Genomic DNA, 12749 nt, shown 5'->3' on the forward strand with positions numbered 1-12749 from the left:
CAACTCCTGATTATGAAAGGTGAGCAAATATCATCTTTAAAATCCGTGAGTGAGTCTTGTTCATCCAATATAAGGTGTGTTACTATCATTGATGCAATTAACTAAATCTAGCAGAATTATGTGGCTAACAAATTCACAATTCTGTCCAACCATGAAATTCAGGTGTAACATCAATATTGATGTTAATATTGTTATTTAAAACTTCAAACGTTTTCTTGCAAAATCTGTAATTACCTTTAAAAACTCAACAATGTAAAAAATCTTACAAGAGCATATAAACATTTAGAACATTTATTGAAATATTTAATCCACAGAAAGTGGATTGTTTTGCCGGACCTAAACAATCACACATTTCTCAACCAAATAACTAAAAGGGATTATGATCATACAAGAACATCAACTATTAACTTATTTTGCCCATCTGTAACGTAAACATGAGATGGGCTGTAAGTCATAATAATCGTCTATCACACACACTGGTTAACACGGGAGGGTTGCACTGATTTAATGCATGCGATGACACCACAAAGTGTGCACAATTCAATGGAATGCTTGTTTAAATTGAAATCACTTTTGCGTATTACAGTTTTCTGTTTGTCAAAAAATTGTGTTACAGTTTTGGTTACAACATTTCATCCTACAAACAAAAAAATCAAACAGCACCAACAAATACACAGTACAAGCACATTTCTGGTTTACTAGACATTATGCTCGGCCTTAAAAGGCACGAAGAATAAATACAGGTGGATTCCCGGAGGTCTGGATTCTCATTCAAACAGCATATCCTCATCAGCCTCTTCATTCAGCATGTTCACGGGCTCTGGGATCGGACCGAGTGCAGCCAAACGAACAGCGATCTCCTTCTCGGTCCTCTCACGGAGCTGTTTCTTCTTTTCCTGGATCTTCTTAAGCCTGTGGAAAGTGACGGCAGAATGTAAGAGCCAGTTGATGTGTCGGTTTCCGATGGGAATTTTTTGGCAGAATCTCACCTGTAAAATTCCTCACGTTCACGCTCGTCCAGCTCTGTAATGATATACGTGAGCGTGCGCTCGATACGTGGAATGATCACTGAATGGATCAGAAACAAACAAAAGAAACATTAAACAACAAATACGTGCAGCTGACTGTGTGAGGATAAAGCTGTCAGGATTTAAGGGAGGGAGGTCTCATCCTCACCGTGCTCGATGGCATTCACACGACGGTTGGTGATCTTGATCGCTTCGTCCAATGTGACGAAGGAAGTCTGCGAGGGAATGAAGAACCAAATTCATTCAAAACAAAAATAAATGGGATATTTGTATTTTGTGAACCCAATTGGGCATTACCTGCAGAGATGCCAACTCTACAAGAAGCTCAACTGCTTTGGCGTAGTTCCTCTTGAGTCGAGACAGCTGCTCTCCACCCCTGGCCAGACCGGTTAACTCATAACCTACAGATAACCGTTGGGGATACTGGTCAGAAACAATTATATAGGGGCCTTTGATATTATAAGAAAAGAGCAAGAATGCTTACTGTCTCCACCCTCCTGGTAATGTTCAAATACAGGTAGAGTAACACCTGCACACAAATAAAGATAAACAGTCATGATCATGTGATCAATTACAGAATAGTCACATTGATTTATTTAAAAAAGAGTTACATTGACGCACCTGCAACATTGTCTTTTTTAGCCCTGACCTTCACTTGGGCTTTGTTGACGTTCTGAATGACTGTGGTACTGATGGAGCAGAAATGAAGAACAGGTGAGATCAGACATCACATCCCTCATGTGAAGAATCATCAACGCTATGAATGTTCGTTTATTTGTTTGTTTTATTACCTGAAATCACCAGCAGCAAATTTGGCCTCGGCTAAAGAAAAGGCGGCTTCTCTCATCACTTCACCCATCAGTGTCTTAGTCTCGATGATTTACAAAAATCAGAGGATCATTTTAGATTAGGGTTGCAAAGGGGTGGAAACTTTCCATGGGAACTTAATCTGGGAATTTTTAAAATATTCCAAACTGGAAACTTAACGGGAATTATTTGGAAATTTATATAAACTATATGCAAGCATGAATAAACATTATGTTTGGTCATAAGCAGACATACATGCAAGGTAATACCAATTTTAAAAATGACGCTTAAAACTTTTGAACGGTAGTGTGTATTTTGACATAAGATATCTATTTTAAATAAATTGTACTTTATTCTTTTTTAATTCTTTTTAATTAGTTCTTTTTATTCTTTAAAGAATCCTGATACTTGCGCTCATCAAAATGAATGAAAGTTCTACTTTTTTATATTATTTCACCTAACAGTCAGTGTATTTGGGTCATTCTACAGAAATGTCAATTTTTTTGTCCCTAGCCTTTACAGAAATATTACACTTGAAAAACACTTTAGCGTTACAATTTTTTTATATTTTAAAATGAAACAAGTTATTTGAACAATTACACATTCTTGAGCTATCAATGTAGCAATATTTGATTTTTATTAATTAATTAGAATTCCAAGCAGCACAGAAGTGCTCGTCCCCACAGTCATGTGGAGAGGGAAAGTGCTTTATTCTGAGATCAAAAACAGTGTTTTCTTCCATTTAAAACACAATAATGTGTCCATAACTATCAAATATATGATCTAAATTACATTAAAAAATAAATGCTAAAAAAATATTATAAAATATACAATGAAAGTAGTAGTCCCTGGAGTTGTGTCACTGGTGTTACCGTTTAACAAAAAAGCTCTTATTTTTAAATCAAAATCACACTGATGACATCACTTGACATCCTTCTTTCACTTTCCTGGAGATCTATAAAGAGAAGTCCATGATAAGTTCACTGTCTCTTTTCAGTTATCAGAAAACTTCTCATTTATCTCATTATTTCATATGAAGCTTTTAGTTTAAGTCACTGGTATGACCTCCTTTATTGTTTGGGAATTGCAAAAAACTAGAATACAAATGGATTAAACTACTTCATTTAGTGAGTATAATATGATTGATAACATGTGGCTTGATACTTTGCAGCAGCAATTTTGTAAAATGCAGTTTTCATGAAAATTGTCACTGGTGTTACTGTCACTGGTGTTACCTTCCTCACTGGGTTTTTTTCTTTCACATTAAATAAAATCTTTCATATGTTACATGATGTTAATTTTAAATTCATTGAATTCTGTTACAATTAAGAATTAAGCTTAAAGCTGAAAAAAATATATATTTCATAAACACCTTTAATATAGCTAAAGAAGTAAGGTAACACCAGTGACAAAAAAATGGTGTATGCAGTCTTTAAGTACATGCACACAAAAAATTAAACATTAAGCTGTCATTTATGTGTACTTATAAAGTCAAAGAGTAATCTAATAATGTGGTTTAAGTTTAAATGTTAGAAAAAGAAATCAATTTTAAGACATCTTGCCATACCAAAAGTGGACGTTTCTGTAGGATGGCCCATTTGTCTTTACAATGGTATACAATATTGTTGCACACTAGCTCAGTGGTTCTCAAACATTTTCAACCTGCGGCCCCCCTTGTGTGTGGTGCATTCCTTTGCGGCCCCCCAAAGAAAATGTATGCCAAAAACAGTGCTAAAACTTAACATTTTAATTAAACAAAACATTAAATTATACAAAGTCGTGGTTAGTAGCCTAATTTTGTTAGGTTTAATTAAAGAGAATACATGATAAATTAATGTATTTTATAAAACTGGGGCCCCCAGTTTGAGGACCACTGCACTAGCTTACACACAGCACAAGGACGTTTTAAACTCATTTATGACATGCAAAGATGGACATTTTGACATTATTTTGTGTGCAGGATTCAAAAGATTATGAAAGTACATGCAGGGGGTGGGAATTTTTTCAAATTCCCAGTTTATTCCTGTTAATTCCCCGGTTTCTAGCCTTGAAAATTCTTGGAATTTTGCAACCCTATTTCAGATAAATATTGCTAATTTATTTTAGAGAAATACTGAGTGATATGTATGCATTATTTCCAGTGTTTTACAGAAAGTGTGCAGGAGTAATAAACATAAAAAAGCTATTAAGCAGTGGCTTGATGTGTTACCTCGATGATTTTTCTGAGAATTTGGCGAAAGCGCATAGAAAGAGCATCTGCTTTCTTCTTCAGCAAACTCCGGCCAGTCTGAGCTCCTTTCAAACGAGCTTTCATTATAGTCTGAGCCCTGATGAATACATACACACACACGTGACGTCATACATACATGATGTAGGCCATGACAGCCAAAAATATCATTATAAACGACTGTGTATTCTAACCTAATATGATTAAACTGTGGATCTCTTAAGTATTAATATGACAGTTATATTGTCAAGATATGTCTTAATGTTATATCTTTTATCAATATCTAATAGGTTTATCTTATTGCTGTATCTGATCCATATTACATTTATATCCATTGGGCAAACGTATAATTTTATATTACAAATTGCAAACATTATATTATATATAATTTAAGGTTCAATAATATTTCAGTGATATATCCAGCAGACTGTCGCTCACATGACTGTGAATATCATCACTTCCACTTCCACACTTTACTGTCAAATTATAATTCCCGCAGGATATCATTCAACATTCACCTATTAAATCCACAAAGCATACTAACATTTGTATTTAATCTGTTGTCATTTAGCTGATTTCGTGCACGACCATAATAAAGATTATGATGTGATAGTGTTCATGATACTCACATTCTGGAAGGGAAAATGTCGATGCGATCTTTTCCCGACATCTTTACTCGTTTAGTCAAACACTAAATCACACGACTGAGAAGCTTGCGTGTAAACGTGATGTCAATTTATTACAAACCACAAATAAATGATTAAAATAACATCGATGTGACCCTCATAGTCCACATACAAGACGTAGGATTTGATCAGCTGACTGAAGGTCACGTGACGCTTGATGAACGTAGACTGTCATGTCATATTTTAAAATAAAAGCAAAAAGCATTAAGCGAACTTTTAGTATTCCCATGCTTTACACTTCTGTTATTATACATATTGTGGTAGAAACTTTTATATAAAGCGATTCGATCTTTGTTTTTAGTTTGTATAAAAACTACAGAACTACAGAACAACAAAAAATTTAAATATATTTTGAAATATGTTTAAAACATTTATTTTTCGCCAATATATGTTTTGATAATTTGTGTATATTTTAAAATATATTTTAAAAATAAAAATATTTATGTCACATTGGAAGAAAACCGTTGTATGTTACAAACCTGTGCACATAACAGGTTTTAAAAGGTCAAAATTATATAAATATTTTTGCAGTTAAATATATATATAAATAATATATATGCAAAAATATTTATGTGGCAAAATATATGTTTTGCCATGGTTTTGTCGTATGGGTTGTAAAATTAGAAATTAATTTGTTGCCCCTGAAATACGTTTTAAAATATATGTTAATATATATTTTTTATATTTAATTTTATTTATGCTGTATGGGCTGTAGATTGACTCCTATAACTTTGCGTTGCTAGAAAATTTAGCTACAGAAATGCTTGTTATCAAACCATATAAGCACATTAAGACAATAAAACTATTAATAAAGGTATTAATAGTTAAAGAGGGAAATTGATTCTGCTGTGCAGTTGCTCAACACAAACGACTTTTATTTTGAAATGAGATTCGCAGTTGACGCAACACCCGCCGGTCTTCACGCGTTGCTGCTAGCTTCACTCTTTCCTCACAATCTGATCAATGGCCAGCTAACAGCCGCAAACATACGGCAGTTTTAACACATTAAAAGGACTTAAAGTCAGTGATCTGTGACACCTGTCAGGTGAGGTCGTGTTACAGATACGCACGCGGTGATTTTCACAGATGTTTGTGATGACGTGATTGTGGTAATTTCTGCTGTCATACAGCGTGTGCGCCGCATGGACTCACATCACAAACTCACTGCTGCTGGATTTACTATAGTAATGTGTGTGTGTTCATCTGCTCGAATGAAAGAGATCGAGATAGACAGATAGACAGGTGAATAGTTAAATAGATGGGTAGATGAATGATGAGACAGACACGTATATTAATGAATTGACAGGTAATAAAGTTAAATGAATGTAGACAGACAAGTCAAAGTCCTTTATTGTCATATGTAAGTACAATTGATAACTTTATTTAATGTTTGCCTACAGACTATAGACAGAATACAGTATATTACTGCTATGTACACTCAAATATACAAATGACTATTTTATACTAAATTGATAGACATGCATACTTGGATAAGTATACAGTATTGTATAACTATGTGGAACTACACAATTATGTACTGCGTGTGGTAAGGTGAAATAAAATACAGATTTATCCAGGCCTGAACTCATCCTATATTTCCTAAATATAAATAAACATGAGTATGATCACATGCATGATGACAGAGGTTCATTGGTGTTGTTTTGTCCATGTCAGAGATGCCGGGCCTCAGCTGTCGGTTCTACCAGCATCGCTTCCCGGAGGTGGAGGATGTGGTGATGGTGAACGTGCGCTCCATCGCAGAGATGGGAGCGTATGTCAGTCTCCTGGAGTACAACAACATCGAGGGCATGATCCTGCTGAGCGAGCTGTCCCGCAGACGCATCCGATCCATCAACAAACTCATCCGCATCGGACGCAACGAATGTGTGGTGGTCATCAGAGTGGACAAGGAGAAGGGTCAGTGTGTGACAGTCCAACATCAGTGAAGAGAGACTGTGTGGGTCTGATTTAACTTAGACAAAGCAGATTGTGAACTTTATTTCTCTGTGTTGTGTTCAGGATACATTGATTTGTCCAAGAGACGAGTCTCTCCAGAAGAAGCCATCAAGTGTGAGGATAAATTCACCAAATCGAAAACCGTAAGCAACTGAACTCAGTCAACACACATGGTGATAAATAAAATGTATAGCTTGAAGCCGCTGCAGGTCGTTTTGTATAAACGCATTGTCTGCCAATGCGTAAATGTGCATCATCTATTCTCTGTTATGCTGCGTCCACACCAGCGCGGTAGCGCGAGTGATTTCAATGTTTAGTCAATGTGAAGACGCGCTTATGCAGCGTGAATGAGGTGTTATGCTACGTACACACCAAACGTGTGGCATCGCATTACTCGCTCTAGATTACTTGCGGGATTTAACTTCATGTCACGTGTTTGAGGCGAATAGCGCATGTTTTCGCGGCAAACGCGTCACCCATATCGTGTCACTCGCGACGCCCCACGCAAGGACGCGTCTGATTGTGTCTTTGTATTGACTTTGTATGTAATCTACTCGCGCAAATTGTTGAACTCGCGTTTGGTGTGTATGCCCCATTAGCGTAGCACGGTAGACGAGATTCCGCCGGACGCGCGAATTGAGCGTTGCTGCGGGAAACATGCAAGTTAAAAATTTTGAACTTTGGCGGAAAAACGCAACGCGTTGTGACACCGTCACACAAGAAACATGTTGTACCGCTCATTTTATACATTATATTGTGGTTTTATGTATATTTGAGTTTTAAATAGGTTTTACATGTTTTCTTAGCCATTTTATTCCATTTTATTCCTTTTGCTATTTTATGTGTTTATGTCTTTTATTTTGTTTGGGTTGCCTGTCATGTGAGTAATCACATGACAGGGAACAATGCCAGTATAAAAGGAAGCAGCAGAAGCACATTGTTAGCAGATGCTAAAGCTAAACCTCTGTTGGATTGTGGAGTTACTATCATTGTGGACTTACCCTTCCAAACACGTTTTGTGGATTACACTTCTATTGTACATACACCAGAGGACACTTTGAACACTTGGACTTTTAGCACACTTGGACTTTTAGATTGTTTTAGGTTTGGTTTTTTATATTCCTTTCTTTTAACAGTCTTGAGTTTTTAGTGTGTTGTTTTAAGTCTTGTGTTTGTAAATACACTTATTTAAGTTGATTACACTTGTTTGTCTCATAATTTTAACTCTTTTAATCTCACACAGTAAAATCTGACCCATATTTTGTGACACAACCGATAAGGCTGATTGTTACAGCGTTAACCAATCAGGAGCTTGCTCTAGTAGTGATGTGATTACAGGAGGTGAGCGGAGTTGCAGAAGCCCCTCCCATGGCGCAAATTTTCACGTGAATGTCTCGTTGACTAGAATTAGAAGTTCTTAGTATTTTTGTCTTGTTTTCAGTAAAAATATCAAAAAATTCTTAAATTAAGATGTATTTTCTTGATGAGCAAAAGAACTGAAGAAAATAAGTCTAGTTTTTAGACCAAAATGCACTGCAAAAAAATGACATTCTTACTTAGTATCTTTTTCTTGTTTTCAGTAGAAATATCTAAAAATTCTTAAATCAAGATGTATTTTCTTGATGAGCAAAATGACCTAAGAAAATAATACTAGTTTTAAGACAAAAAATATACAATTTAAGTGAATTTGTGCTTAAAACAAGCAAAAATATCTGCCAATGGGGTGAGAAAGTTTTACTTGAATTAAGTGTTTAAGAAAAAAGAAATCTTATTTAACAAATTTTTTTCTTACCCCATTGGCAGATAATTTTGCTTGTTTTAAGAACAATTTTAATTAAATTGTATATTATTTGTCTTAAAACTAGACTTAGGCATCTTAATTTAAGAATTTTTAGATATTTCTACTGAAAACAAGACAAAAATACTAAGTAAGAAAGTCATTTTTTGCAGTAGGGGAAAGCACATTTTTCTTGAATTTTTCTTGAATTTAGTGTTTAAAGGGATAGTTCGGCCAAAAACGATATTAAACCCATGATTTACTCACCCCCAAGCTGTCCAAGTTGCATATGTCCATCGTTTTTCAGACAAACACATTTTCGGATATTTTAGAAAATATTTTAGATCTTTCTGTTCATTAAATGTAATGTTGCGGGGTCCAGCAATAGTCCACGACCTTCAAGTCCAAAAAAAGTGCGTCCATCCTTCACAAATTAAATCCAAACGGCTCCAGGATGATAAACAAAGGTCTTCTGTGGGTAATCCGTGCGGTGTTGTTGTAGAAATATCCATATTTAAAATGTTATTAACGTTATAAACTAGCTTCCGGTAGCGCCGCCAGACTCAGGAGAGAGGATTAGCGTAGTGTACGCACTTTTCTTAGTGACGTATGACAAATTCGGAGGGCGGGGGCACAGAGCAGCAGCAGAGAAACTCTGTACGCTGCGTAAGCTCTCATCCTGAATGCGCATCACTCCAAAATGGCGGCGCTACCGGAACGTAGTTTATAACGTTAATAACATTTTAAATATGGATATTTCTACAACAACACCGCACGGATTACCCACAGAAGACCTTTGTTTATCATCCTGGAGCCGTTTGGATTTAATTTGTGAAGGATGGACGCAATTTTTTGGACTTGAAGGTCGTGGACCATGGCTGGACCCCGTAACATTACATTTAATGAACAGAAAGATCTAAAACATTGTCCCAAATATCCGAAAATGTGCTTGTCTGAAAAACGATGGACACACGCAACTCGGACAGCCCGGGGGTGAGTAAATCATGGGTTTAATATCGTTTTTGGCCGAACTATCCCTTTAAGAAAAATGTTCAAGATTTTTTTTGCTTGTTTTATGCACAAAATCACCCAAATTTGATATTTTTGGTCTAAATACTAGACTTATTTTCTTGGGTCGTTTTGCTCATCAAGAAAAAGCATCTTAATTTAAGAATGTTTAGATATTTTTACTGAAAAAAAGACAAAAATACTAGAATTTTTTTCTTGAAAATAATTTTTTGCAGTGTACCGCGCGTAGTTGGACGTTTGAAAATTTTGAGTGTACTTGCTTCATTCACGCATGAAAGCCGCGCGTGAAATTTTGCTCATCAAGACATTCACGCGGAAATCCGTGTCATGGGAGGGGCTTCTGTGACTACGCTTGCGGCGCATTTTTCCGCTAAAGTTCAAAATTTTCAACTTGCGTGTTTCCAGCGGCAACGCACCATTCGTGCCACTAGACACGCGAATTATCCGGAATCCGTCTACCGCACTAACCACCTCATTCGCATCGCGAGACCTCCAGACACGCGTCTTCACATTGACTTAACATTGAAATCACTCGCGCTTGACGCCTCTACCGCGGCTGGTGTGAACGCAGCATTAAACTTCATGCATATTTCATGTTTACTCATTCGTCTGCAGGTTTACAGTATTCTGCGACATGTTGCTGAAGTCTTGGAGTACACCAAGGACGAACAGCTGGAGAGTTTATTCCAGCGCACCGCCTGGGTCTTCGATGAGAAGTACAAAAAACCTGGATACGGAGCTTATGATGTTTTCAAACAGGCCGTGTCGTAAGTGACCATTATTCAGACGCCACAATGTTAAATAATTTTGAGATCTGCTAAAAATCTATGTGTTTATTTTCTGTGACGCAGCGATCCTGAAATTTTGGATGGGTTGGATCTGACAGAAGAAGAGAGAAACGTGCTCATCGACAACATTAATAGACGACTCACCCCACAGGCTGTCAAAATAAGAGACGGTATTTCAACTTGTATATAACTCATGTCATAATATGTAAGATTTTTGAATAAAAGTGTCTAAAAACTTCTCGCACAGTGTTATCTATTTCATATGACACGGCATTGACCGATCGGCATATGAAGTTTCACAAGTCTGATTCTTAAGCATTATTGGCGTGATACTTTGATATACACTGATCAATCTGCTCAGCATCGTATAATTTTACGGTTGTAAAACTTTTCTAAAAGTTACACTGTTATGATTACTTTATTGAAAATGTTTAATGTAAAAGGTGCAATATGTGATTTTTGCCGCTAGAGCTAAACAACAACAACAGCAGCGGCTTGATGACGCTGTGAAAGATTGTGAAACTGTTGATAGGAATCGATCTGACAGGACTCATGTTCATGGATGATGTAATGAAATTAAAATATATTGTTTTAAAACAAACATCACATACACTTGACTAAATAAAGTTGAGGGAAGTTTCGTATGAGAAAAACAACTTAAACATTTCAGCCCATTGCTTTCTGAATAATTCAGTAGTTGTGTTTTTCCTGCATCATGCATGCAAACAGACACACAAGTCTTCTTTGACTTCAACAATTTTCTTTGCATTCATAAAATGTAAAAATTTCTATTTGTGTATCAAATGTTTCTTTTAATCCCATCAACAGATATTGAGGTGGCGTGTTATGGATATGAAGGGATTGATGCTGTCAAAGACGCTCTGAAGGCGGGACTTAGCTGCTCAACAGAGGCAATGCCAATCAAGGTTTGTGTGATCCTGGTTTCTTAAAAAAAAAAGTTTTAGTCTTTCTCATGTGATGACATCATTATGCTGTGTCCTATAGATTAACCTGATCGCACCACCGCGGTACGTCATGACCACAACCACACTGGAGCGCACAGAGGGGCTGTCGGTCCTCAACCAGGCCATGGTTGCCATCAAAGAGCGGATCGAGGAGAAAAGAGGAGTCTTTAATGTTCAGATGGAGGTGAGTTTATAAAGACAGCTAGAGCCATATCTGAGAAATAACTAGAAATGAATCATCATCTGTTATTTAATATTTATCATTTACATATTTTATAGCCCTTCTCCATACCAAAGGTTATTATCATTTTTATATAATGTGATGTTTATGATGTTTCTCAGCCTAAAGTGGTGACAGACACGGATGAGACGGAGCTGCAGCGACAGCTGGAACGTTTGGAACGAGAGAACGCTGAGGTGGATGGAGACGATGATGCTGAGGAGATGGAGGCGAAAGCTGAAGACTAAAGACTCCAGAGTCAGGATCCATATGAACTGTTTTGTATGGATGGGATTTTATTTTAACAATGCATTTTCATTTTTTTAAATATATATAAGCACAGCTTCCAGTTGTGCAGATGATTTTCTGATCCGGTGACCTTTTTATAACCCGTCGTATGAACTACTAAAATGTTCATTCAAATCATGATTTAATGCTCACATTTCAGAAGCTTCAATTCTCTGGAAATGTAAAGTTTGAGCTTCTCCATTTCAACCTGTCAGTAAACTTCTCGATGGTCAAAGTTGTTTCTTTGAGTTAGACAGATACTTTCAAGATAACGTGTGCATTTTAATTCACATTCCTTTCTTGGGACGATTTTTCTTGCTTTAAAATTGATCAAAATCAGAAAGTTTTCACAAAAGCTTCACCAGTCATTTCATGTTAGATACAGAAAAAAAGACATCAAAAACAGATCAAAGTAATGTTACCATTTAAAAAATTAGAGACTAACTTTGAATGCTTCGACGTTTGCTTCTTTAAATCCTTTAAAAAAAGAAGTACTTACCACCTTAGAAATGAACAAACTCTTTGTTTATAGGTATTATTTTTGAATAACCTAACAAATCACAACATTGACCCAAGAATCCAAGGTCCAAAATACACCAAGTAAATGTTATATTTTATGCACTAATTTTTTATTTAATATAAAACAGCATTTTTTCGTACACTGTAAGAAATACTTTGCTGCTTTAAAATTTTTAGCAAGTCATGTCAACAGAGATGAATTGTTACAACTTGTAAAACTAAGTTGACTTTTCTCAACTATATTTTATAAGTTATAACAACTCATCTCTAGTCAAGATAAATAATAGTAAGTTGAAATGACTTGTTGAGTTGATTCAACAAAAAAATTTAAGGCAGCAAAGTATTTTTTACAGTCTAGAAAAGTTTAACATCTATGTGTACTCTGTGCTTTCTTAAGACCATTTATTTCAATACACTAAAAATCTAAGTATTACTTGAAGAACTGTACGCTGCAAAGAA

At 35.9% G+C, this 12749-nt stretch overlaps 2 protein-coding genes across 2 annotated transcripts; one reads left to right on the plus strand and one right to left on the minus strand.

Moving 5' to 3' along the window:
- Positions 1-277: 277 nt before the first annotated feature.
- On the minus strand, positions 278-4908 carry atp6v1d (ATPase H+ transporting V1 subunit D). The gene is made up of 9 exons (XM_055186772.2): positions 4692-4908; positions 4045-4162; positions 1820-1899; positions 1650-1717; positions 1513-1557; positions 1326-1429; positions 1177-1243; positions 990-1068; positions 278-912 (listed from the first exon to the last, which is right to left on the minus strand). Exons 1-9 carry the CDS (start codon positions 4730-4732, stop codon positions 768-770), a joined length of 747 nt encoding a protein of 248 aa, XP_055042747.1. The 5' UTR covers positions 4733-4908; the 3' UTR covers positions 278-767.
- A 724-nt stretch (positions 4909-5632) lies between these two features.
- eif2s1b (eukaryotic translation initiation factor 2, subunit 1 alpha b) lies at positions 5633-12006 on the plus strand. The gene is made up of 8 exons (XM_055186855.2): positions 5633-5793; positions 6423-6665; positions 6768-6847; positions 10126-10277; positions 10362-10468; positions 11127-11224; positions 11304-11447; positions 11606-12006. The coding sequence occupies exons 2-8, from the start codon at positions 6425-6427 to the stop codon at positions 11729-11731; spliced, it is 948 nt and encodes a 315-aa protein (XP_055042830.2). The 5' UTR covers positions 5633-5793; positions 6423-6424; the 3' UTR covers positions 11732-12006.
- Positions 12007-12749: the final 743 nt, after the last annotated feature.

This window comes from Misgurnus anguillicaudatus, chromosome 18 (genome assembly GCF_027580225.2).
Source record: "Misgurnus anguillicaudatus chromosome 18, ASM2758022v2, whole genome shotgun sequence".
Taxonomy (NCBI): domain Eukaryota; kingdom Metazoa; phylum Chordata; class Actinopteri; order Cypriniformes; family Cobitidae; genus Misgurnus; species Misgurnus anguillicaudatus.

Excerpts from the sequence above, each read along its gene's own strand:
- atp6v1d (XM_055186772.2), bottom strand. The coding sequence starts at position 4,732 with ATGTCGGGAAAAGATCGCATCGACATTTTCCCTTCCAGAAT. Across the intron at positions 1,558-1,649 it reads TAAAAAAGACAATGTTGCAG|GTGTTACTCTACCTGTATTT; the intron begins GTGCGTCAATGT and ends ATTTGTGTGCAG. Across the intron at positions 1,244-1,325 it reads TAGAGTTGGCATCTCTGCAG|ACTTCCTTCGTCACATTGGA; the intron begins GTAATGCCCAAT and ends ATTCCCTCGCAG.
- eif2s1b (XM_055186855.2), top strand. The coding sequence starts at position 6,425 with ATGCCGGGCCTCAGCTGTCGGTTCTACCAGCATCGCTTCCCGGAGGTG. Across the intron at positions 6,666-6,767 it reads CAGAGTGGACAAGGAGAAGG|GATACATTGATTTGTCCAAG; the intron begins GTCAGTGTGTGA and ends TGTTGTGTTCAG. Across the intron at positions 10,469-11,126 it reads GGCTGTCAAAATAAGAGACG|ATATTGAGGTGGCGTGTTAT; the intron begins GTATTTCAACTT and ends TCCCATCAACAG.